The following is a 23,806-nucleotide window of genomic DNA, read 5'->3' as shown; positions in this document are numbered from 1 at the left end:
TTTGCCATGTTGAACATCTTTTCCTGGCCTGTTGGCCATCTGTATGTCTTCTTTGGAAAAACATCTATTCAGGTCTTCTGAACATTTTTAAATCAGGATGTTTGGGGTTTTTTTGATGTTGAGTTGTGTGAACTGTTTATATATTTTGGATATTAACCCCTTATTGGCCATATCATTTGCAAATATAATAATTTTCATGTTTCTAGTTGTTGGCTTTTTTTTCCTCTTAGAGAAGTCCCTTTAACATTACTTTTAAATCTGCTGCTCTTTTAGCTTTTGCTTGTCTGTAAAACTTTTGATCTCTCCATCAAATATGAATGAGAGCCTTGCCAGGTAGAGTATTCTTGGTTGTAGGTTTTCCCCTTTCATCATTTTATATCATATCATTCCTTTCTGACCTGCAGAGTTTTTGCTGAGAAGTCAGCTGTTAGCCTTATGGGACTTCCCTTGCATGTAATGTGCTGCTTTTCCCTTGCTGCTTTTAATATTCTCTCTTATCTTTAATTTTTGCCATTTTAATAACCATGTGTCTTGTTGTGTTCCTCTTTGAGTTGATCCTGTTTGGGACTCTCTGTGATTCCTGGACTTCTATGTCTGTTTCCTTTCCCAGGTTAGGGAAGTTTTCAGTTATTATGTCTTCAAATATGTTCTTTGTCCCTTTCTCTCTCTTCTCATTCTGGGACCCCTATAATGAAAATGTTAGTATTCTTGTTGTTATCCCAGAGGTCTCTTAAACTGTCCTCATTTATTTTTCTTCTTTTTTCTGTTCAGTGTCAGTGATTTCTACTACTCTGTCTTCCAGCTCGCTGATCCATTTTCCTCTGTATCATTTAGTCTACTGTTGATTCCTTCTAGTGTATTTTTCATTTTTGTTATTGTAGTCTTCATCTCTGCTTGGTTGTTCTTTATTTTTTCTCTTTGTTAAAAACTTCTAAATTCTCAGTCTTTTCATCCATTTTTCTCCTGAGTTCTTTGATCATCTTTATGATCATTACTTTGAACTCTTTCTCAGATAAGACTGCCTATCTCCACTTCACTTAGTTCTTCTTTTGGTTTTTAATCTTGTTCCTTAATCTGGAACATGTTCATCTTTTATCTTTGCCTTCATCTGATATGAACTGAACGATTTTTGCTGATGCAGATGTTTAATGGTCATGAAACCCCCTCAGAGGAGGAATAATCTCTGGTTCCTCTCAGTGCAGACATGCTTCTCCCTTAGTAGTCAGTTCTATTTTTACCTTTGGCCCCTTTAAGTCCCCCTGTGCACCTTTTGGCAGTATGGAGTGGAGCTGAGAATGCCTCTGGATCTCCATCTGCCCAATGCTGCCTATATGTAATTTACCCACAATAAACTTCATAATTGCTTGTTTTTTGGTGTCAAATTTCCTTCCCAGTTTGGAGAATATATTCAATATCTCTGCCTACCAATATCAACGATTTCTAATTTGAAAGCATGTAGAATTTTTCTCTTTCATTTTATGTTTACTGTGCAGACTAAAACTTAAGTTTGTAGGTTATTAACACACTGATATTTGAAAATATCTAATTGTTTATTCAAGTTGAATTCATGCCTGAAAAATTTCTCCAGGATGATGTAAAAACAAGTCCACTCTTTAGAAATTTTTTTCATTCATATGATTGAAAAGAATTTAATTTTAACCTTGATGTTTGAACTACTTCTTATGCCTCTGATGGCTTTTCATTTAAAATGCTAGAGATATTAACAGGTTTGAAATATCATCAGTATAATAAAAGAACTGCTCTTTGAATAATAACAATAATGGTATTTTAATAGTCAAAATGCAAGATTTCAGGTCAGTTTCTAGTTCTTTTGGTTTTCTCTAATTTTTGTATTTCCAAGATATTTTAGATTATCCATACTAATTCCTTCCCCCTTGGCTATGAAGGATCCTAATTTTGTTTGTTTGAAGGGACTTCATGGAATGAAGATTTTGCCAATCCTCTGAAATTATCATCCCATCCTAATAAGTCCATAAACTTGAACTTATTCTCCTGAATAACAGGAAAATCAGGTAAAACCTATCTATTATATTTCAAACTCTTCCCAAAGTGAAGCTGAAGTCTAAGGCAAAATCTAAAACCAAATAAACAATAAATGGAAAAAACATAAAAAAGAGGGATTGAAAAAATGAAAACATTTGGAAAAAATTCATGAATGTTCAAAGGGTGCACAATATTTTAAAGTAAAAGTGTCCTAATAATGTGCATCTTGCAGCCTAAAATTATTTTTGACAATCATTAGGAGTCATCACTTTCTGGGAGAAACACATCTTTTGCAATCCTAAAGTCATTTGCATAGAGAAGTTGTATATTATGCATATGTGAGGTTGGCAATATGAAAAATATTTAAGCAATATAGGACACATCACATTATTTAACCTCAGTAAATGGTTATTTTGAAACTGTAATTTTCCAAATTAAAAAGGTCTCAGGTTGTATCCCTAGAAATTTGCACTTTGGAAACGTTTCCTGGATTAAATGGATTATTCAAAACATTTACAAGCACCCAAATCTCTGCATTCCCTGCAAGAAAGCAAAAGTGGGAAATACTTGGGGCCTAGCCATGCATCTATGACTTAGAGACATAAATTCTGCTCCTAAGTTGATTCCAAGTATTTCCACACTTAAACAGTGATGAATATTAAAAAATAAATCTCCATTTTAAGATGCTCTCTTCCTCTTACATATGGATGGGTTGACTGAGAACATACATATTTTAAGTTTCTTTTTCCTTAAGTGGAAAAGATAGTATGAAAATTTAGCATTTAATGAAGACCTACATGAATACAACAAAGTGATACCTCCTTTAAGGAAAATCTTGCCAGACCTACTCACTTTGAGTATGTCCTTCAGGTACCTCTCAACTGATAATTTTCAAAAAAATTTTTTCAAATAATTTAAAATTTTTTATTTATTTATTTTTCCAAATAATTTTCAAGTTGAGAACAACTCAATCTTTATTCTAAAGTTTCTCTCATGCTTATAATGTAAACTACTGAGGTGGTTTGTGGGATGAGATCCTGAGTCCTTAAAGTGGACTGAGAGAGGAGATGCACCATGGGTGAGCTGCAAATGTACACTGAGAAGATGTGAATGGGGTGCAACTTAATGTGACCTGATAGCATGTCAGTGTCCAGGGTGTTTTCTCCTGTGGTCTCCAGTTTAGTGTCTGGCCCTGGAGCCCAGGATCTAAGCTGAGATTGCACACTCACTGACCTTTTGGTGCTTGTGCTGGAGATAGGCAGGTAGTCCATGACTGCGATGTACACGTATTGCTTGGCATCATCTATTACACTGTAGATGGCGTCTATGTCAAAGCTTCTGTTTTTAGGGCAAAACAGTTTGGGAGAATTCTGTGAAGACACAAAAACCAAACTTTTAGAGTATTAATTTTTGCAATCTGGGGATTTCTCTTTTTTGTTGTTATTTAAAATTTTTTAAAAAATGAATCTTGGCTTTTAACCAATTTTTGCAAACCTACTTTCCAGGTCTTTATGAGATTAAGACAAATACATTTTCAGTTTTATCAAAGTTGAGGTAAGTAGAAATCAAGGTGTGTGGGAGATGGGTCTCAAATCTGTCCTTTAAGTCAGTTTTGGGAGGGAATTCTTGTTTTCAATACACACACCTCTTATTTTTATAAGAGTGCTCTAACTCTAAACTTAATGTGACTCTGGTATACATCTCTGTCATACATAGTTAATTTTCTCAGACATTACCATATATAGTATATATATGCATATAGCAATCCATTTATACTAGAAGTTATTTCACTTGAAAGGTAATGTGGCCATGAAGATGTTCAAGACACATGGTCTAAAAATCTTGCGGGTTTTTTTTCCCCAAATCTTTCATCGAGTGAGGAAGAGGAGTTTTGATTGTTGATAAAGGGTCATCAGTAATTCTAGAGGAAAAACCAAATGACTTATTAAGATGCCAAGTTCATAAGGAGAGACAGGGACTTAAGAAAAATGAAAAAAAGGCAAATTATACTTGAGGTATTTTTCTTATGTTGCTCGAAGTTGTTTCCAACTTACAGAAGTATGATGTTTTTAGATAAAATTGCTATAGAAAGGGAAAGATGTACTTAGGCTTTCTCATTGATTTTCCACTGGACAAGACTGAAAGGAGCATTTCTGTAGTTCCTGCACTACTCTGACAAGCAAGAAACCAAGTGAAGGAACACAAAAAATACAACAGGTGCTTAGTACCAAAGCCCAAATAAACGGTTTCTGGAACTGCCTGGAATGGCAGTACTGGGTCCTTCATCAAATTTTCTTCCAGTAATGGTGGTCAGGGTCCCTGACAAATGTTTGGGGACAACTCCCCACACAGTGCTGGTGGGAATCCCTATCCCAGCTTAGAGAGAGGGAAGATGAAGCTCTCAGACTGGATGCCCAACTGAGAAGGAGTGTGGGGATGAGAAAGGAGACTGTTGAAGGGCCACACCCACCAGGCGTCCCTACTCAGAATATTGTCTTGGCAGGTGAGTATCAGAATGAGTTTTTGATTTAAATTACTTTCCTTCTGGAATAAGGACGAGCTTCTAAGTATTAAAAATAAAAACTAATGCTAAAAGAGAGAAATAAACCACAACAAAAAAGCCCAAAACAAAACAATAAAAATAAACAAACAAAGAAAAACCAATGCTCATCCTACACTTCTTCCCCAGCACACACATAAGCAGATACCCCATCTGTCACCAAGATAGATGGCTTGGGCTTCTGCAGTGTCTCTCATGTTGTCCCTCCCTCTTACTCCAGATTGCTGTTTCCCTCATTCAGGCACTGGTGCTGTTTGCTGGGGCTTTTATATGTCTTCTGAAATCATATCCTTGTCTCCTCGATGCTTAAAAGACAAACAAACAAACATGTGTCCCTCTCAGGACTCCTGGTTTCTTGGAATCCAGTCTGATCTCATTGGGAGGGATGGATCCATGTATCCTCTGAGTCCTGGCCCTCCCATTTCTCTGCCTCCTTCATTTACTGGCTACCATGCCTTCTGTGCCCCAAATTAAAATAATCGTCAGCCCATGGCTATGCTCTCATCTTGTCTGCCTCTGTGTATTTTCTGCCAGCCCCTCCGGCTGATGTGTTTTCCTATCTTTGCCTATCAGAGTCCTATACATTCTCTAAGTTCTAGCTCATATACTATCTCCTCATGAAACTTTTTTATATTGTCACCTAGAGGCTACTTCTCCTTTTCTGTCCTCCCATAATATGATTTATTTTTTATATTGTTTAGTGTATTCAAACTTATAATTACTCACACTTGTCTCATGTCCTTGCTTGGGCTGATATACCTTGATTTTAGGAATTGCATTTTACTCATTTTTCTATCTCCATTAATAAATTAAATATTCAAATTCATTAATTTCCTCAGTCTATTGGGTCTGCTTTAAACATTCTTTAGGTTTAACATGGAGAAGCTAAGGATCTTAGCTCTAGACAGGAGCCTAGGTCAACTCTGAAATGGGTGCAAATGGCCATGTTTTTGCTTCAGTTAGGAATTTCCTGAACTTCCTTGCATGTTCCCAAAACTGGATTTTGGTTTCAGGGAGGAACAAATTTAGACACAGAGCTGCTGGTCTCTTTACATTTGCTATTTTCTAATAAGTTTGGATACTGTGCCTTTGGTGATAGAGCATTTATATGCTGGTGATGTGCCAGGTTCCAGCATTTATAACCTGTAGCATGCTGGGCATGTCCCTTACACTTCCTAAGCCTCTGTTTCCAATGAGATAAGAACAGTAACAAATCTTTCACACTGGTTTGCCTTGTGGCTTAAATAAGAGAATGGCCTACTCGGGGCTGGGTCTGCTCCTCTTCTGCACTTGCTTTCATTCATTCATCAAATATTACTAAGTACCTGCCATGCACCTAGCTCTAGTCTAGACACTTGGCATACATCAGTGATCAACATAAGATTCCTGCTTTGTGCAGCATCATTCCAGCACATGTTACATTGTACTGCATTCATTTGTCTGTGTGATTCTCCACCAGCTTGTGAGCTGCTTGGTTGTATGTCTCTGGCACCTTGTGCCATGCCATACTTAGCACATATTATATGCTCAATAAATATTTGTGGAATGAATGTGAAAGTGCTTCTTAAATTAGTAAGTGTTGGAGGCTTGTATGGCCCCCAACCTCTACTCCTAGTTGGAGTTGCTTCACTCTAGGTATTTCCATCCATGTGTGAATAGACCTTTATTTGTACATACCTTTTTGTTTCCTATGTTCCCATTGCCAACCCAATGCCTAGAGCATGACAGATGCTTCATGTGTTTATTAAGGAAATGCATGACTATTTGTATGAGTACCTCTGCCCCTGGGGTCATGGTAGTACTTGACTGTGTCCTCTGATTTGGCAGAGGAAATTAACTAGTTCTGATTGTTTAATTACAGAGAAGGCTGTTAAGTTCCCTTTTTATCATTCCTGAATTAATTTTCCGAGCCTTGCACTGTGTACTCCTTTATTCCATAGCAAAATATAAGGAGAAGGAAAATACAGATCCTTTTCTTTATTTCAGCTCTGTGATGATCTTTTACCAATCAAGTGCTCTTGAGGCAACTTGATAATAAGTAATCTATGTTTCTTTCTTACATCTATAAATGTCTTATATTTGCATGTACCTTGTTTTGCATATTCATTAAATACTTGCTTTAGTAGGGGTTTGATTTATTTCATAACAGTTTCCTGGTTTTTAAAAAAAATCCATACTCCATTCCCAGACTATATATGTTAAAATGTAATTAAACATGAAAAGACAACCCACAGAATGGGAGAAAATATTTGCAAATCAAGTACATTCTTGTATCTAGAATGTATAAAGAACTCTTACAACTCAATAAAAAAAAAAGTAATCTACTTGAAAAATGGGCAGAGGATTTGATAGACAGTTCTCTAAAAAGATATACAAATGGACAGTAAGTGTATTAAGATATACAAATGGCCAGTAAGTGCATTAAAATATGCAAGTCAAAATCATAAGACAAATTTTACACCTGCCAGGAAGGCTAAAATAAAACAGAAAATAGCAGGTGTTGGCAAAGATGTGGAGTAACTGAAACCCTCATTTATTGCTGGTGGAATTGTAAAATGGTGCAGGCAATTTGGAAAAGTTTGTCAATGCCTCAGAATGTTTAACATAGAGTTACCACAGTACCCAGCAATTTCACTCCTAAGCATAAACCCAAAAGAACTGAAAATGGGTATTCAAATAAAAATTTGTACATGAAGGTTCATAGGATCACTATTCACAATAGCCAAAAGGTAAAAACACTCAAATGTCCATCAACTGATGGACAGATAAACAAAATGTGATATATCCATACAGTGGAATATTATTAGGCCATGAAAAGGAAAAAGTACTGAGTCATGGACTTCAAAAACATTATACTAAGTGAAAGAAGCCAGTTACAAAAGACTGCATATTGTATTTCTTCATGTATATGAAGTGTCTAGAAAAAGGCAAATCCTTAGAGACAAAAAGTAGATTAGTGGCTTCTAAGGGCTGAGAGAAGGGGAAAATGGAGAGTGACTACTAATGGGTATGGCTTTTTCCTTTGTGGTGATGAAAATATTCTAAAATTAGAAGGTGGAGATGATTGTAAAACTCTGTGACTATACTAAAACCCACTGAGTTTTACACTTTACAAGGATGAATTTTATGGTAGTAAGTTATATATCAATAAATCTATTAAAATGTAATTAAAATATATAGCAGAGATTATAAAGGGGTATTTAATTATATTTTACAGAGTAGCACCAAGTTCTATTCAATGTCTGTCCTCACTCACTAAATAAATCTCAGTTTACATGATTGATGGATGAATGAACTAAACAATAAACAATAAGAAATGAAATCTGTCTAGCACCCAGATCAATAAAAACAGACCTTGAACTAACTAGTCTTTATCTTGGAAATCAAATGTATAACCTCAAGAGCTCTAAAAAGAACTCCACAAAATAGGACAAAAACCTATTGTTCCTATCTTCTGATTTCAATGGGGAATGTAAGAAAATTAGAATGATCTGGCCCCAAGTTATTAGAGATCACATACTTAAATCTAACCAAGTGCCTCTTTGTGTTCCATGAGAAAATAAGAAATAATTCTTATCTATATCATAACTTAAAATTTATAATTAACCATGCTAAGTTATTATCACCTAAAATCTAATTTTGGTAATGATAATTCTTAAGGCCTTCAAATATATATATTTTGTATGTTAATTTAGTCTTGGGACCGTCAGCTGATAAAAATATAATATACTATTTTAAGATATTTTAAAACAAATATTTTGAACTTAAATAAATTTGTCTTGGCATTTGTTTGGCACATATACTCAGAGAACTATATGTATCCTGGAACTTCTTATTGATATTACTACTAGTAAAACCAATCCAACATTTATTGCTGCTTTAGGGAGGCTTGAGGGAGGTACTGGGAATAACAATAATGAAGAGAGTACAGGATATAACCTTCAGAGCCTGATAAAATAGTGGGAGAGGTAATAAATAAATAGTTACAAAAATGTGATAAATGCTATAACAGAGGCAAGATCAAGGAGCTCTAAGTAGATGATACAAATTCCAATATTGGGAATATTGACTTTTATTTATCTTATACCTGTAAGATTTTATACCTCTGTAAAAATGGTGTTCAATTAATATCTGTTGAACTGAAATTCAAAGGTAGGCTTGAGATATTAATAATAAATGGAAAATAAAATAATTTAAAATAAAAAAATAAATAAAAATAGAAAACAAAGGTGTTGCATGGTTTAAAAGACTATACCTGAAGGACTGTTAAAAAAGCTCAACTTATTTTGTGGCAAACCATTTAATAAAAATCAGTTTATAAATTTGCCCTGGAATACAGCAAAACCCTTGCATTTTCATAGATTTTATTAAAGGCTTGGGTCCTCTCTCTGAAGTACAGATGTTAACTTTGGGATCAACCAAGGAGGACTCCCCCACTTTTTTAAGGGTCAGAATTTAAATTTATGCAACAATGACATTCACTCATCTCTAAGATTCAAACTGTAAATTCAAAATCCAGCAACTATCTGAAATTTGCTTATAATTCATCTGTTTCTTACTGCTTCAATCTGTTCTACTGGACTCCTGGGGTGTCATGTTACCATCTGGATTAGTGGTTCCTTGGCAAATTTCTTATTGCAACTAATCTACAAATTGAGAATAATATCTGGTTTTCTTGTCTTATAGGGTTGTCTTGAAAGGAAATAAAATTGAATATATGCATTTTATTAGTAAAATGCCCTATATGATATGCTACATGCTACTGCATTATTGACCTCCACACATACCAAAAAAAGGGTTTTTTTTAGTTCTACTTGACGAAAATCTTTCATAGTCTATTTTATAATATTCACACTTATGTGAATTTGTTTAAGACAAGCAACTACAATTTTCTCCCTCCTGCCAGATTTCTAAATTTTCAAAATGTGCTTTCATTTTAATAGGCAAAAAGGCTACTATTCACTCTTCCATGAAAAGCTCTTCAGTGACATAAAAGTTGTTGGCATAGAAGCACAGCTTGACAGTGGAGAAACAGCCATATTAAATTGCGAGCATGGTTTAGAGAAGTTTACCTGAGCATCAGGATCAATTCAGAAGCCTGCTTAAAATCAAAATTCTAAGGTCTCACCCAGGTCCAGTGGATCAGACCCTGGTGAGGATGGGGGGACTGTAAGTTGCATTTTAAACAGGTTCCCCGTCTAGTTCTTAGATACTTTAAAGTTTGAGGACCAGGACTGTAGGTCCAGATATTTACATTGCCCACTCTCAGCAACACTGTGGGGATAGCTGTGGTGTGTGGGCAGGTGGTGGTGGCTTTCAAGTGTAATCAGAGGCCTGGAAATGGTTCCCTGCCCTTTTGGATGGGCCTCTTGCCTTTCTGCCCCAATCAAATACAATAGTTCTGCTTTTGTCTGTTTTACACACTGGGGTTCCCTCAGATTTGTTTCATCAGAGGGTTCTACTGCTAAGATCAAGTCTGAAAATCATTGATGAAAGGCATCAAAAATAGCATCTGGTATCAGAAGACCTGGGAGCTTGTGTTTTTCTTGGCACCTGCCATCTGACGGTCTTTGTGCTAGTAGATAAACTTCAATATCTTCGTTTGTAACACAGTCATAATCCTGGGTCTACCTTAAGGGGTGACTGGGGGGATCAAATCAGATAATGCAAAGTATCTGAAACTAGGATTGATTATTCACATGTATTGTTATTATAACTAGGGACAGCATATGATTGAGTATAAGAATGGATATATTTTAACTCTTCAAGGGATGTGTCGAACTGATCTGTCAAATTCATTTTTGCCCAACGCAAGATCACACTTGAACATTGTAGCTTAATAAAGGGCCTTTGGAGGAAGGAGGGAGGAGGGGAGGAGGAGGAGGAGAAGAGGGCAAAACTCACCGACACAAATGCTTGAGATTTGGTTTCGTTCAACTGAAGCTGCAATTTCTTTTCATTGTCATAGACCCCATAGAGCCTCTTGGACCAGGTCTGAGGTACTCTGCTCTTGAATTTTAATGAACTATATAAAGCAAATATCCTTTGTAAATCTAGGACCAGGCAGCTGCAGTTGTAAAAGATGACACCAAGTTCTTTCATCTGTGAAATTAAAACGAAAGCATCAATGCCGTGTACACGTGATGGTGTTACTCTCAGAGAAAAAAATGTAGTGTTCTCAGAGAAAAGACTGCAATAATAGTAATAGCGATATTTTTTTCTTGCAACTGTTATACTGTAACAACTATATATATACACTGTATCTGTAAGTATGTAGATACAGTCACATTATGCTATACAGAAATGATGTGTCATTAAAATGCTTAAATATTTAAGGAAAATTTTTGCTGGAGTTTTGCATTTGAGCCCTTACAGATAATTTTTCCATATTCACCTACACCTTTTATATCAGCTCTTCAGATTGTTTTCTTCAACATTAAGTTTTTGGTATGAATCCTTAAATCATGCAGCAATATAAAGATTGACTTTTACTTGCAGCATAACAGAATGGTTTAGATCATGGATTCTGGAATCAGATTGCCTGGAATTAGGTTCCAACTCCACAAATTTCTAGCTGTGTGACTTTGTGTGACTTTTTTTTTTTTAATAAATTTATTTTTGGCTGCATTGGGTCTTTGTTGCTGCGTGCAGGCTTTCTCTAGTTGTGACGAACGGGGGCTACTCTTCGTTGTAGCGTGTGGGCTTCTCATTGTGGTGGCTTCTCTTGTTATGGAGCATGGGCTCTAGAGCACAGGCTCAGTAGTTGTGGCGCACGGGCTTAGTTTCTCTGCGGCATGTGGGATCTTCCCGGACTAGGGCTTGAACCTGTTTCCCCTGCATCGGCAGGTGGATTCTTAACCACTACGGCACGAGGGAAGCCCTGTGTGACTTTTAAGATACTTAATCTCTGGGCATCATTTTCTTCTTTCATAAAAAGGAGACAATGGTATTTATTTCATATAATTGCTATGATGCATAACATGGTTAATATATTTTATGGGCTCAGAATAGTGCCTATCACATTGTAACCACTTAAAATATATTAGCAATTATTATTCTTATTAACATTGCACAAGCCTCAAGAGTAAGAGACCAATAGAATCTTGCAGCAAAGATATCATAGAGATTATTTTGTCCACCTCCCTCGATGCACAGATGAGGAAAGTAAATCTTACACAGGTAAGCAAAAATATATCCCCCCGAGTGAGAGATCTAGTCAGGGGTAGATTCAGAATTTGATGCAGGTTTTCTCACCCTTGATCAAATACACCCAGGAACGTAGCAGCACTGGCTTCAATTCTATTATCACTTTGAAAAATTATAGATGATTTCTGACTTAGTCAATGAAAGTGAAAAAGTGAAATTTTGGTCTTAGCAGCATAAATACACATGCCTCATGATCTGAAAACCCAGTGAGGTGTTTGTCAGGGACACCTTGGAAGGTGTTTAACTTCATTCCTTTCCTCCACCCCCCTACTCAATACTCTTCTCAGGATTATGGGAGAGGTCACCAACTGTGTAGGGGCCCATCTCTCCTTTCCTATTAGGACTCCCTAATACAGTGCATCATGGAGATCTTTTCACATTCATCTGTACCTCGTTGGCATCATTTTAGCAGCTCCACAGTGCCCACAGAATAGATGGACACGTTATTTAACCTGCTGATGGACTTGTCCTTATTTTTCCTCTAATACAAAATATAAGGCAACGAGTACTCTTGTACATACATCTCTGTGCACCTGTACAAGGATTGCTTTAGTACAGATTTCTAGAATTGAATGGACACAACATTAAGGACAATTAAGAAAGGCTAAGAAAGTGGGAGGAACTAGAGTGGAGAGGGCATATCAGGTATGTGCAAAGGCACTGAGGTTTGTGGGATAGAATCAGATTTGTGCAGCTGAAGCTGAGGGAGATAAGGGAGAATGTGTATGTGTGTGTGAGTGGGTAAATACTTTAATTTGATGGCAGGAGGTAAAACTGGTGGGACAGGTGTGTCAGATTCCCAGATGCCTTTGTGCTGGGATAGGCAGTTTGGCATTTATGCCGAAGGACATGGGGAGGGAGGTAGTGAGGCAGAGGGAGTGTGGACAGGCTATGAACTGGAAAGGTCCCTTTGCCTGGCTGTGGAGATAGGATGAGGGAGTTGGGGGCAGGGCCTTCAACACCCAGGCCTTAACAGTGGCAAGGGGAGAGACTTACACATACTTATGTGTTTTCTAACACAGGGATTTTCAGAAACTGTTTAGCATAACTGCTAATAATTGCTAATCCCATTCCAGGTTGAGATGGGGCCCACTTTGCTGTTTGCACAGTCTCTGATGATAGAATCTCAGGAATAGTAGGCTCTGCATTTGACCTTCACACTTCTGTGCCTTTTCCCAGATTGAGTCAATGCTGCCACATTATCTTCTCCAAGGAAGCCTTGATCATTTCAGGGTTTTCAACTTTGTATCAGTTTAGCTTTATAAATAGGCTCTTTGTCTGGTGATGGGAGTGGGGTCAGCAGAGCTGAGACAGGTTCCCACAAAAGTAAGCAGCTGCCCCTCCCTGACATGTTTCCTTGCCTGCCAGACACAGGCAAGGTTAGTGCATGTCCAGGGGGCTGGCCCGGCCTGGGGCCATCCTCAGGAAAAAAGGGACAAACAACAATGACCTGAGGCTAAAAATGTGGATTGAAGTCTAGGATCTTTCACCAACCAGGTTATAGGGTCTCGGGCAAGTCATCCAATTCTGAGTCCTTTTTTTCCTTTTCTGAACAATGAAGGGGTTGGGCTTATAAAGTCTACAGGGGTCTTCCAGCCTTGCCATCTATGGCTTTGGGACATCAATGTCCTGCCCACCATGCATTCCCTTCTCCCTGCCCAACCTGCCTCTCAATACTGACCAGAGACTTCTGTTTGTGTGTCAAGATCAGCTCCTTCTGGCTCCTGCCTGAATGTGGCTGGTGACCCTCCCAGGTTTTAAAGTCAGATGAGGCAGATTTGCATCTTGGTTCTGCAGCTTACTTGTTGACTAGCCTTGGGTAAATTACTTAACCCTTAAATTCTAGTTTATTGTTCGATGAGGATAATATCTATCTACAAGTTTTGCTGTTAGAATTTAATAATAATCCTAATTTTAATAGCTAGTATTGACTGAGGTCTCACTTGTTGTGTGTACTGTGTTGAATAGTGTCCCCTCATCCCATTCATTTCTACACAGAACCTGTGAATGTGATCTTATTAGGAAATATGTTTTTTGCAGATGCAATCAAGATGAAATCATACTGAATTATGGTAGGCCCTAAATCTAATATGACTGGCATCCTTATAAGAAAAGGAAAATTTGGACACTGTGCCACATACACACAGGGGAGATGAACATATGAAGACAGGCACTGGAATGATGCATTAGCAAGCCAATGTGCCAAGGATGGCTGGCTGCTACCAGAGGTTAGGAGGACAGGAAATAGTCTCCATTAGCACCTTCAGAGACCTGTGAGAGAAAAAGTCCTGCTCTTTTAAGCCACCAAGTTTGTGGTTTAGAAGCCCTAGGAAACTGCTGCAGTGTGCCTTTCATCTTGATAGTAGATATAATGGTATTTTTTCCTTCCACTTTACATAGAAGGAAACTGAGGTTTGGATGGTTATTTGCTGAATGGTAAATGACACAGCTAAGATTTGAGCTTTGGTCTAACTTCAAAGACTGTGTGCTTGGTCCCTTATGCTATACTGACATTAGCACATGGCTAGTAAGCAAACCATGGGTCTACTGCTGTTAATTCTATGAAGAATTTTCTGGCCACATTTCCTGCTTTGTCTAGTACCGTACTTGCACATATTTCTGATGTGGCACATTTTTACACGGTACTATAGTTTTAAAAAATTTGTGTGTCTGTTTCCCCTAAGTGACTCTACAGTCTCTGAAGGCATTAAGTTCATATTTTTATTTCCAGTGCTGAGCTACAGTGCTTTCTTGGAAAATGTTTACCACATGAATACCTGGCCTTCAAGATGAATTTATGGCGGTCAGAGATGAAAACAAGCTTCCTTCTCAACCCAGAAGCCCTGGTTCTAGGTCAGCCTGAGGGCCTCTGATCCTGAGCACCCAAATCTAACAAGAACCTCTCTTCTGGTGCCAAGGGCCCTGGAGCAGCAAACCTGGACATGGACACATAAAACCTGTGGCCGTGCTGGCCCCAGAGATCCACCTGGAATACTTTCACAAGCACAGTGCTCAATGATGGCATCAATGACAGTTCTTATATTGGTCAATGAGCCAACTGTCCTCTAACCATGTTTCCTGCACCTACCAACAATGGGGTACAGAACCTGACACAGTCTTTTGAGTGGAAACTGCCTTACCCACAGCTCTATCCAAGCCCAGTAGAGCCAGAGGCAGAATGCCATGAAAGAACTAATCCAGGGAATCATTTGAGTTTTGTGATCAAAAGTTGAACTCGGTGGCCATGATTGGCTTTTAGTATGTATGGATCTCTTTGGTATCCTTTGTTTTTCCACATCAGACATTTAGAGATTTCAGGTTACTTGCAACACATGGCAAACAAGTATGTTTGGAGTCTTCTGTTCAAAGGCTGGACAAGAATACGGTGCTCTCCTGTGTACCTCTTTCCTTGGGAACAGCTGTCCCCTAGTCTCCACATGGGGGTTACATCATCTCTGCTGTGATTGGGGAACAAAGCCATTGCCCCCTGACATTCTCTACTGACTTTTTCTTAATACACAGAATAATATATTTTTTTTATTTTTTTTTTCTGCTTTATAACAAACTTAATCAGTTATACATATACATATGCTCCCATATATCCTCCCTTTTGCGTCTCCCTCCCACCATCCCTATCCCACCCCTCCAGGCGGTCACAAAGCACCGAGCTGATCTCCCTGTGCTATGCGGCTGCTTCCCACTAGCTATCTACCTTACATTTGGTACTGTATATATGTCCACGCCTCTCTTTCACTTTGTCACAGCTTACCCTTCCCCCTCCCCATATCCTCAAGTCCATTCTCTAGTAGGTCTGTGTCTTTATTCCTGTCTTACCACTAGGTTCTTCATGACATTTTTTTTTCTTAAATTCCATATATATGTGTCAGCATACAGTATTTGTCTTTCTCTTTTTGACTTACTTCGCTCTGTATGACAGACTCTAGGTCCATCCACCTCATTACAAATAGGTCAATTTCGTTTCTTTTTATGGCTGAGTAATATTCCATTGTATATATGTGCCACATCTTCTTTATCCATTCATCCGATGATGGACACTTAGGTTGTTTCCATCTCCGGGCTATTGTAATTAGGGTTGCTATGAACATTTTGGTACATGACTCTTTTTGAATTACGGTTTTCTCAAGGTATATGCCCAGTAGTGGGATTGCTGGGTCATATGGTAGTTCTATTTGTAGTTTTTTAAGGAACCTCCCTACCGTTCTCCATAGTGGCTGTACCAACTCACATTCCCACCAGCAGTGCAAGAGTGTTCCCTTTTTTCCACACCCTCTCCAGCATTTATTGTTTCTAGATTTTTTGAGGATGGCCATTCTGACTGGTGTGAGATGATATCTCATTGTAGTTTTGATTTGCATTTCTCTAATGAGTAAAGATGTTGAGCATCCTTTCATGTGTTTGTTGGCAGTCTGTATATCTTCTGTGGAGAAATGTCTATTTAGGTCTTCTGCCCATTTTTGGATTGGGTTGTTTGTTTTTTTGCTATTGAGCTGCATGAGCCGCTTATAAATTTTGGAGATTAATCCTTTGTCAGTTGCTTCATTTGCAAATATTTTCTCCCATTCTGAGGGTTGTCTTTTGGTCTTGTTTATGGTTTCCTTTGCTGTGCAAAAGCTTTTAAGTTTCATTAGGTTCCATGTGTTTATTTTTGTCTTTATTTCCATTTCTCTAGGAGGTGGGTCAAAAAGGATCTTGCTGTGATTTATGTCATAGAGTGTTCTGCCTATGTTTTCCTCTAAGAGTTTGATAGTGTCTGGCCTTACATTTAGGTCTTTAATCCATTTTGAGCTTAGTTTTGTGTATGGTGTTAGGGAGTGATCTAATCTCATACTTTTACATGTCCCTGTCCAGTTTTCCCAGCACCACTTATTGAAGAGACTGTCCTTTCTCCACTGTACATTCCTGCCTCCTTTATCAAAGATAAGGTGACCATATGTGCGTGGGTTTATCTCTGGGCTTTCTATCCTGTTCCATTGATCTATCTTTCTGTTTTTGTGCCAGTACCATACTGTCTTGATTACTGTAGCTTTGTAGTATAGTCTGAAGTCAGGGAGCCTGATTCCTCCAGCTCCATTTTTCGTTCTCAAGATTGCTGTGGCTATTCGGGGTCTTTTGTGTTTCCATACAAATTGTGAAATTTTTTGTTCTAGTTCTGTGAAAAATGCCAGTGGTAGTTTGATTGGGATTGCATTGAATCTGTAGATTGCTTTGGGTAGTAGAGTCATTTTTCACAATGTTGATTCTTCCAATCCAAGAACATGGTACATCTCTCCATCTATTTGTATCATCTTTAATTTCTTTCATCAGTGTCTTATAATTTTCTGCATACAGGTCTTTTGTCTCCTTAGGTAGGTTTATTCCTAGAGATTTTATTCTTTTTGTTGCAATGGTAAATCAGAGTGTTGCCTTGATTTCACTTTCAGATTTTTCATCATTAGTATATAGGAATGCCAGAGATTTCTGTGCATTAATTTTGTATCCTGCTACTTTACCAAATTCATTGATTAGCTCTAGTGGTTTTCTGGTAGCATCTTTAGGATTCTCTATGTATAGTATCATGTCATCTGCAAACAGTGACAGCTTTACTTCTTCTTTTCCGATTTGGATTTCTCTTATTTCCTTTTCTTCTCTGATTGCTGTGGCTAAAACTTCCAAAACTATGTTGAATAAGAGTGGTGAGAATGGGCAACCTTGTCTTGTCCCTGATCTTAGTGGAAATGGTTTCAGTTTTTCACCATTGAGGATGATGCTGGCTGTGGGTTTGTCATATATGGCCTTTATTATGTTGAGGAAAGTTCCCTCTATGCCTACTTTCTGCAGGGTTTTTATCATAAATGGGTGTTGAATTTTGTTGAAAGCTTTCTCTGCATCTATTGAAATTATCATATGGTTTTTCTCCTTCAATTTGTTAATATGGTGTATCACGTTGATTGATTTGCGTATATTGAAGAATCCTTGCATTCCTGGAATAAACCCCACTTGATCATGGTGTATGATCCTTTTAATGTGCTGTTGGATTCTGTTTGCTAGTATTTTGTTGAGGATTTTTGCATCTATGTTCATCAGTGATATTGGCCTGTAGTTTTCTTTCTTTGTGACATCCTTGTCTGGTTTTGGTATCAAGGTGAGGGTGGCCTCGTAGAATGAGTTTGGGAGTGTTCCTCCCTCTGCTATATTTTGGAAGAGTTTGAGAAGGATAGGTGTTAGCTCTTCTCTAAATGCTTGATAGAATTCGCCTGTGAAGCCATCTGGTCCTGGGCTTTTGTTTGTTGGAAGATTTTTTATCATAGTTTCAATTTCAGTGCTTGTGATTAGTCTGTTCATATTTTCTATTTCTTCCTGATTCAGTCTTGGCAGGTTGTGCATTTCTAAGAATTTGTCCATTTCTTCCAGGTTGTCCATTTTATTGGCATAGAGTTGCTTGTAGTAATCTCTCATGATCTTTTGTATTTCTGCAGTGTCAGTTGTTACTTCTCCTTTTTCATTTCTTATTCTATTGATTTGAGTCTTCTCCCTTTTTTTCTTGATGAGTCTGGCTAATGAGTTATCAATTTTGTTTATCTTCTCAAAGAACCAGCTTTTAGTTTTATTGATCTTTGCTATCATTTCCTTCATTTCTTTTTCGTTTATTTCTGATCTGATTTTTATGATTTCTTTCCTTCTGCTAACTTTGGGATGTTTTTGTTCTTCTTTCTCTAATTGCTTTAGGTGCAAGGTTAGGTTGTTTATTCGAGATGTTTCCTGTTTCTTAAGGTAGGATTGTATTGCTATAAACTTCCCTCTTAGAACTGCTTTTGCTGCATCCCATAGGTTTTGGGTCGTCATGTCTCCATTGTCATTTGTTTCTAGGTATTTTTAAATTTCCTTTCTGATTTCTTCAGTGATCACTTCGTTATTAAGTAGTGTATTGTTTAGCCTCCATGTGTTTGTATTTTTTACATCTTTTTTCCTGTAATTGATATCTAGTCTCATAGCATTGTGGTCAGAAAAGATACTTGATACAATTTCAATTTTCTTAAATTTACCAAGGCTTGATTTGTGACCCAAGATATGATCTATCTTGGAGAATGTTCCATCAGCACTTGAGAAAAATGTGTATTCTGTTGTTTTTGGATGGAATGTCCTATAAGTATCAATTAAGTCCATCTTGTTTAATGTATCATTTAAAGCTTGTGTTTCCTTATTTATTTTCATTTTGGATGATCTGTCCATTGGTGAAAGTGGGGTGTTAAAGTCCCGTATTATGAGTGTGTTACTCTCGATTTCCCCTTTTATGGCTGTTAGTGTTTGCCTTATGTATTGGGGTGCTCCTATGTTGGGTGCATAAATATTTACAATTGTTATATCTTCTTCTTGGATCGATCCCTTTATCATTATGTAGTGTCCTTCTTTGTCTCTTCTAGTAGTCTTTATTTTAAAGTCTATTTTGTCTGATATAAGAATTGCTACTCCAGCTTTCTTTTGATTTCCATTTGCATGGAATATCTTTTTCCATCCCCTTACTTTCAATCTGTATGTGTCTCTAGGTCTGAAGTGGGTCTCTTGTAGACAGCATATATAGGGGTCTTGTTTTTGTATCCATTCAGCCAATCTGTGTCTTTTGGTGGGAGCATTTAGTCCATTTACATTTAAGGTAATTATTGATATGTACGTTCCTACTCCCATTTCCTTAATTGTTTTGTGTTCATTATTGTAGGTCTTTTCCTTCTGTTGTGTTTCTTGCCTAGAGAAGTTCCTTTAGCATTTGTTGTAAAGCTGGTTTGGTGGTGCTGAACTCTCTCAGCTTTTGCTTGTCTGTAAAGGTTTTAATTTCTCCATCAAATCTGAATGAGATCCTTGCTGGGTAGAGTAATCTTGATGCAGGTTTTTCTCCTTCATCACTTTAATTATGTCCTGCCACTCCCTTCTGGCTTGTAGGGTTTCTGCTTAGAGATCAGCTGGTATCCTGATGGGGATTCCCTTGTGTGTTATTTGTTGCTTTTCCCTTGCTGCTTTTAATATGATTTCTTTGTGTTTAATTTTTGACAGTTTGATTAATATGTGTCTTGGCATATTTCTCCTTGGATTTATTCTGTATGGGACTCTCTGTGCCTCCTGGACTTGATTAACTATTTCCTTTCCCATATTAGGGAAGTTTTCAACTATAATCTCTTCAAATATTTTCTCAGTCCCTTTCTTTTTCTCTTCTTCTTCTGGAACCCCTATAATTCGAATCTTGGTGCGTTTAGTGTTTTCCCAGAGGTCTCTGAGACTGTCCTCTGTTCTTTTCATTCTTTTTTCTTTATTTTTCTCTGCATCAGTTATTTCCCCTATTTTGTCTTCCACCTCACTTATCCATTCTTCTGCCTCAGTTATTCTGCTATTGATCCCATCTAGAGTATTTTTCATTTCATTTATTGTGTTTTTAATCGATGCTTGATTCATCTTTAGTTCTTCTAGGTCCTTGTTAACTGTTTCTTGCATTTTGGCTATTCTATTTCCAAGATTTTGGGTCATGGAAATAGAATCTTGGATCATCTTTACTATCATTATTCTGAATTCTTTTTCAGGTAGACTGCCTATTACCTCTTCATTCGTTAGGTCTGGTTGGTTTTTATCTTGCTCCTTCTCCTGCTGTTTGTTTTTCTGTCTTCTCATTTTGCTTATGTTACTGTGTTTGGGGTCTCTTTTTTGCAGGCTGCTGCTTTGTAGTTCCCGTTGTTTTTGGTGTCTGTCCCCAGTGGCTAAGGTTGGTTTAGTGGGTTGTGTAGGTTTCCTGGTGGAGGGGACTAGTGACTGTGTTCTGGTGGATGAGGCTGGATCTTGTCTTTCTGGTGGGCAGGTCCACGTCTGGTGGTGTGTTTTGGGGTGTCTGTGGACTTTTTATGATTTTAGGCAGCCTCTCTGCTAATGGGTGGCGTTGTGTTCCTGTCTTGCTAGTTGTTTGGCATAGGGTGTCCAGCACTGTAGCTTGCTGGTCGTTGAGTGAAGCTGGGTGCTGGTGTTGAGATGGAGATCTCTGGAAGATTTTCGCCGTTTGATATTATGTGGAGCTGGGAGGTCTCTTGTGGACCAGTGTCCTGAAGTTGGCTCTCCCACCTCAGAGGCATAGCACTGACTCCTGGCTCCTCAATTTGGGATGATTTGTTGTCTATTCATGTATTCCACAGATGCAGGGTACATCAAGTTGACTGTGGAGCTTTCATCCGCTGCTTCTGAGGCTGCTGGGAGAGATTTCCCTTTCTCTTCTTTGTTCTCACAGCTCCCGGGTCTCAGCTTTGGATTTGGCCCCGCCTCTGCGTGTAGGTCGCCGGAGGGCGTCTGTTCTTCGCTCAGACAGGACAGGGTTAAAGGAGCAGCCGCTTCGGGGACTCTGGCTCACTCAGGCCGGGGGGGAGGGAGGGGCACGGGGTGCGGGGCGAGCCTGCAGCGGCAGAGGCCGGCGTGACGTTGCACCAGCCTGAGGCGCGCCGTGCGTTCTCCCAGGGAAGCCGTCCCTGGAACCCGGGACCCCGGCAGTGGCGGGCTGCACAGGCTCTCGGAAGGGCGGTGTGGACAGTGACCTGCGCTGGCACACCGGCCTCTTGGCGGCGGCAGCAGCAGCCCCAGCGTCCCACGCCCGTCACTGGGCTCCGCGCTTTCAGCCGCGACTCGCGCCCGTCTGTGGAGCCCCTTTAAGCAGCGCTCTTAATCCCCTCTCGCGCACCAGGAAACCAAGAGGGAAGAAAAAGTCTCTTGCCTCTTCGGCAGCTCCAGAGTTTTCCCGGACTCCCTCCCGGCTAGCTGTGGCACATTAGCCCCCTTCAGGCTGAGTTCTCGCCGCCAGCCCCAGTCCTCTCCCTGCGCTCTGACCGAAGCCCGAGCCTCAGCTTCCAGCGCCGCCCGCCCCGGCGGGCGAGCAGACAAGCCTCTCGGGCTGGTGAGTGCCGGTCGGCACCGATCCCCTGTGTGGGAATCTCTCCGCTTTGCCCTACCCAGGTACGTGGGGAGTTTCTTGCCTTTTGGGAAGTCTGAGGTCTTCTGCCAGCGTTCAGTAGGTATTCTGTAGGAGTTGTTCCACGTGTAGCTGTATTTCTGGTGTATCTGTGGGGAGGAAGGTGATCTCCGCATCTTACTCTTCCGCCATCTTCCCCGGAAGTCCCCAGAATAATATTGAGTGAAGTACTCACTACACTAGTGCAAGCTCTCCATACCTAGGAAGAAAGCAACCCCTCTGCAATATGGTATGGCGTGAATAATCTGGGTAAGTGTTAATGTGAAATTTGAAATCTAGAAAGGTGCCAGGATAGCAGTTCTGATAGCTTTCTCCTGCAGAGGAACAGGGGAGAGAGAGAGAGACCTCTCGATATGACCTAACAAGACGCAGGAAGTCATCTCCCAGAACAGGCTCTGAAGACAGACTAACTCCACCAATAGCAAGGTACTTAACCTCTTTGCTTCCTTTATCTGTAAATGGGTATACATCATAGAATTGCTACAAAGAATAGATGAAAACATGTATGTAAAACATTTAGCTCAGTGCCTGGCTCAAACAGTGTTAGCTTCAGCTATACCAAGGTCCACCTTTTTTTCTCTGCCTGCTGAGGATGCTTCTACTACATCCTTGTTTGAATCAGGAACAGATATGGCAGAATTCTTTATCCATGAACGATTTTACTTTAACTACCAACAGATTCCACACTCTCAGTCAAGTGTGAGGGCATAAAATTCATTCCTCAGAGACCGTTTGTGGCTAGGTTGAGCTGGTGTTGGAATGGTCACATGCCGGGTTCTGAGGCTGCAGCAGGGAACACGTCAGACCTGGTTCCTGCCTTTGGGGGCTCAGAGCATGAAGCATAGCAGGGGATACAAACAGAAACCATAAAGTTACATGTTAAGGTTTGTTATGTTAACAGTTCACTTTTTTTTAATCTTTCAATAGTTTTTATTTTTCTAATTTTATTTATTTATTTATTTATTTTTGGCTCTGTTGGGTCTTCATTTCTGTGCGAGGGCTTTCTCTAGTTGTGGCAAGTGGGGGCCAATCTTCATCGCGGTGCGTGGGCCCCTCATTATCGCGGCCTCTCATGTTGCGGAGCACAGGCTCCAGACGCGCAGTCTTAGTGGTTGTGGCTCACGGGCCCAGTTGCTCTGCGGCATGTGGGATCCTCCCAGACCAGGGCTCGAACCTGTGTCCTCCGCATTAGCAGGCAGATTCTCAACCACTGCACCACCAGGGAAGCCCAACGGTACACTTTTTTTTTTTTTTTTTTTGCGGTGCACGGGCCTCTCACCGCTGTGGCCTCTCCCGTTGCGGAGCACAGGCTCCGGACGTGCAGGCTCAGTGGCCATGGCTCACGGGCCCAGAGCTCCGCGGCATGTGGGATCCTCCCGGACCGGGGCACGAACCCACGCCCCCTGCACCAGCAGGCGGACTCTCAACCACTGCGCCACCAGGGAAGCCCAAGTACACGTTTTAAGGTAGATGTTCTAATTCCCATTTTAGAGTTCAGAGCACTGAGGTCATGGTCACTATTCTTGCCCAAGGTAACTGCAAATATGTAGCCTAGCTTATCTCTGAACTCTGTCTGTTCTGTCTCCTTAGTCTGTTTTTTTCACTGCTTCACCTGCCTTAGGCTGTCTGTACCCCTATGCCCTTGAGGGAAGTTTCCTCAGAACTTTCTACCATACTAAAAGAACACTTTATTTAAAAAGGGGTTCACTTTATTAACCTCAACACACTTCTATCAAACTGAGTGGCTGGAGCTAAAAGGCAGGAGATCACCAACTAAGGGCGTTTCTAACCATACACATGAATACTTGAACAAGATCTGACTTCTGACAAAGACACAGAAGGAGGAAGGCAAGAGACTGTCATTGAAATAGATTGTGTTTAGGTCACGTTAGACTTGGATTCTTACTGAAGTCAGTGTTGCTCTCAAGACTCAATCCAATTCTTTCCGCAGAATATGCCAGGAAGCTTACCTGGATTCTCCTGGGAAATCCAGGAAGATGAAAACAGATGTTTCATAAAAGCCAAATGAGGGCAAATCGTTTGTA

At 39.5% G+C, this 23,806-nt stretch overlaps 1 protein-coding gene across 2 annotated transcripts in view; it reads right to left on the bottom strand.

Moving 5' to 3' along the window:
* The window catches only part of PLD5 (phospholipase D family member 5), a gene marked incomplete at both ends in the record, with an annotated part of 422,025 nt that overhangs the window by 19,468 nt on the left and 378,751 nt on the right, over positions 1-23,806 (bottom strand). The window contains 2 exons of one of the 2 annotated variants that reach the window (XM_079696892.1): positions 3,238-3,374; positions 10,469-10,741. In XM_079696892.1, the coding sequence (XP_079553018.1) occupies positions 3,238-3,374; positions 10,469-10,741 (410 nt within the window). Of the gene's footprint in view, positions 1-3,237; positions 3,375-10,468; positions 10,792-23,806 lie in introns of both variants that reach the window. The other variant, XM_079696891.1, reaches the window with a different exon arrangement.

Source organism: Hyperoodon ampullatus (assembly GCF_949752795.1).
Source record: "Hyperoodon ampullatus genome assembly, chromosome: 2".
In the NCBI taxonomy this organism is placed as follows: Eukaryota; Metazoa; Chordata; class Mammalia; order Artiodactyla; family Ziphiidae; genus Hyperoodon; species Hyperoodon ampullatus.
Note: the sequence above shows the minus strand (reverse complement) of the source record. Positions and strands in the feature narration are given on the sequence as shown.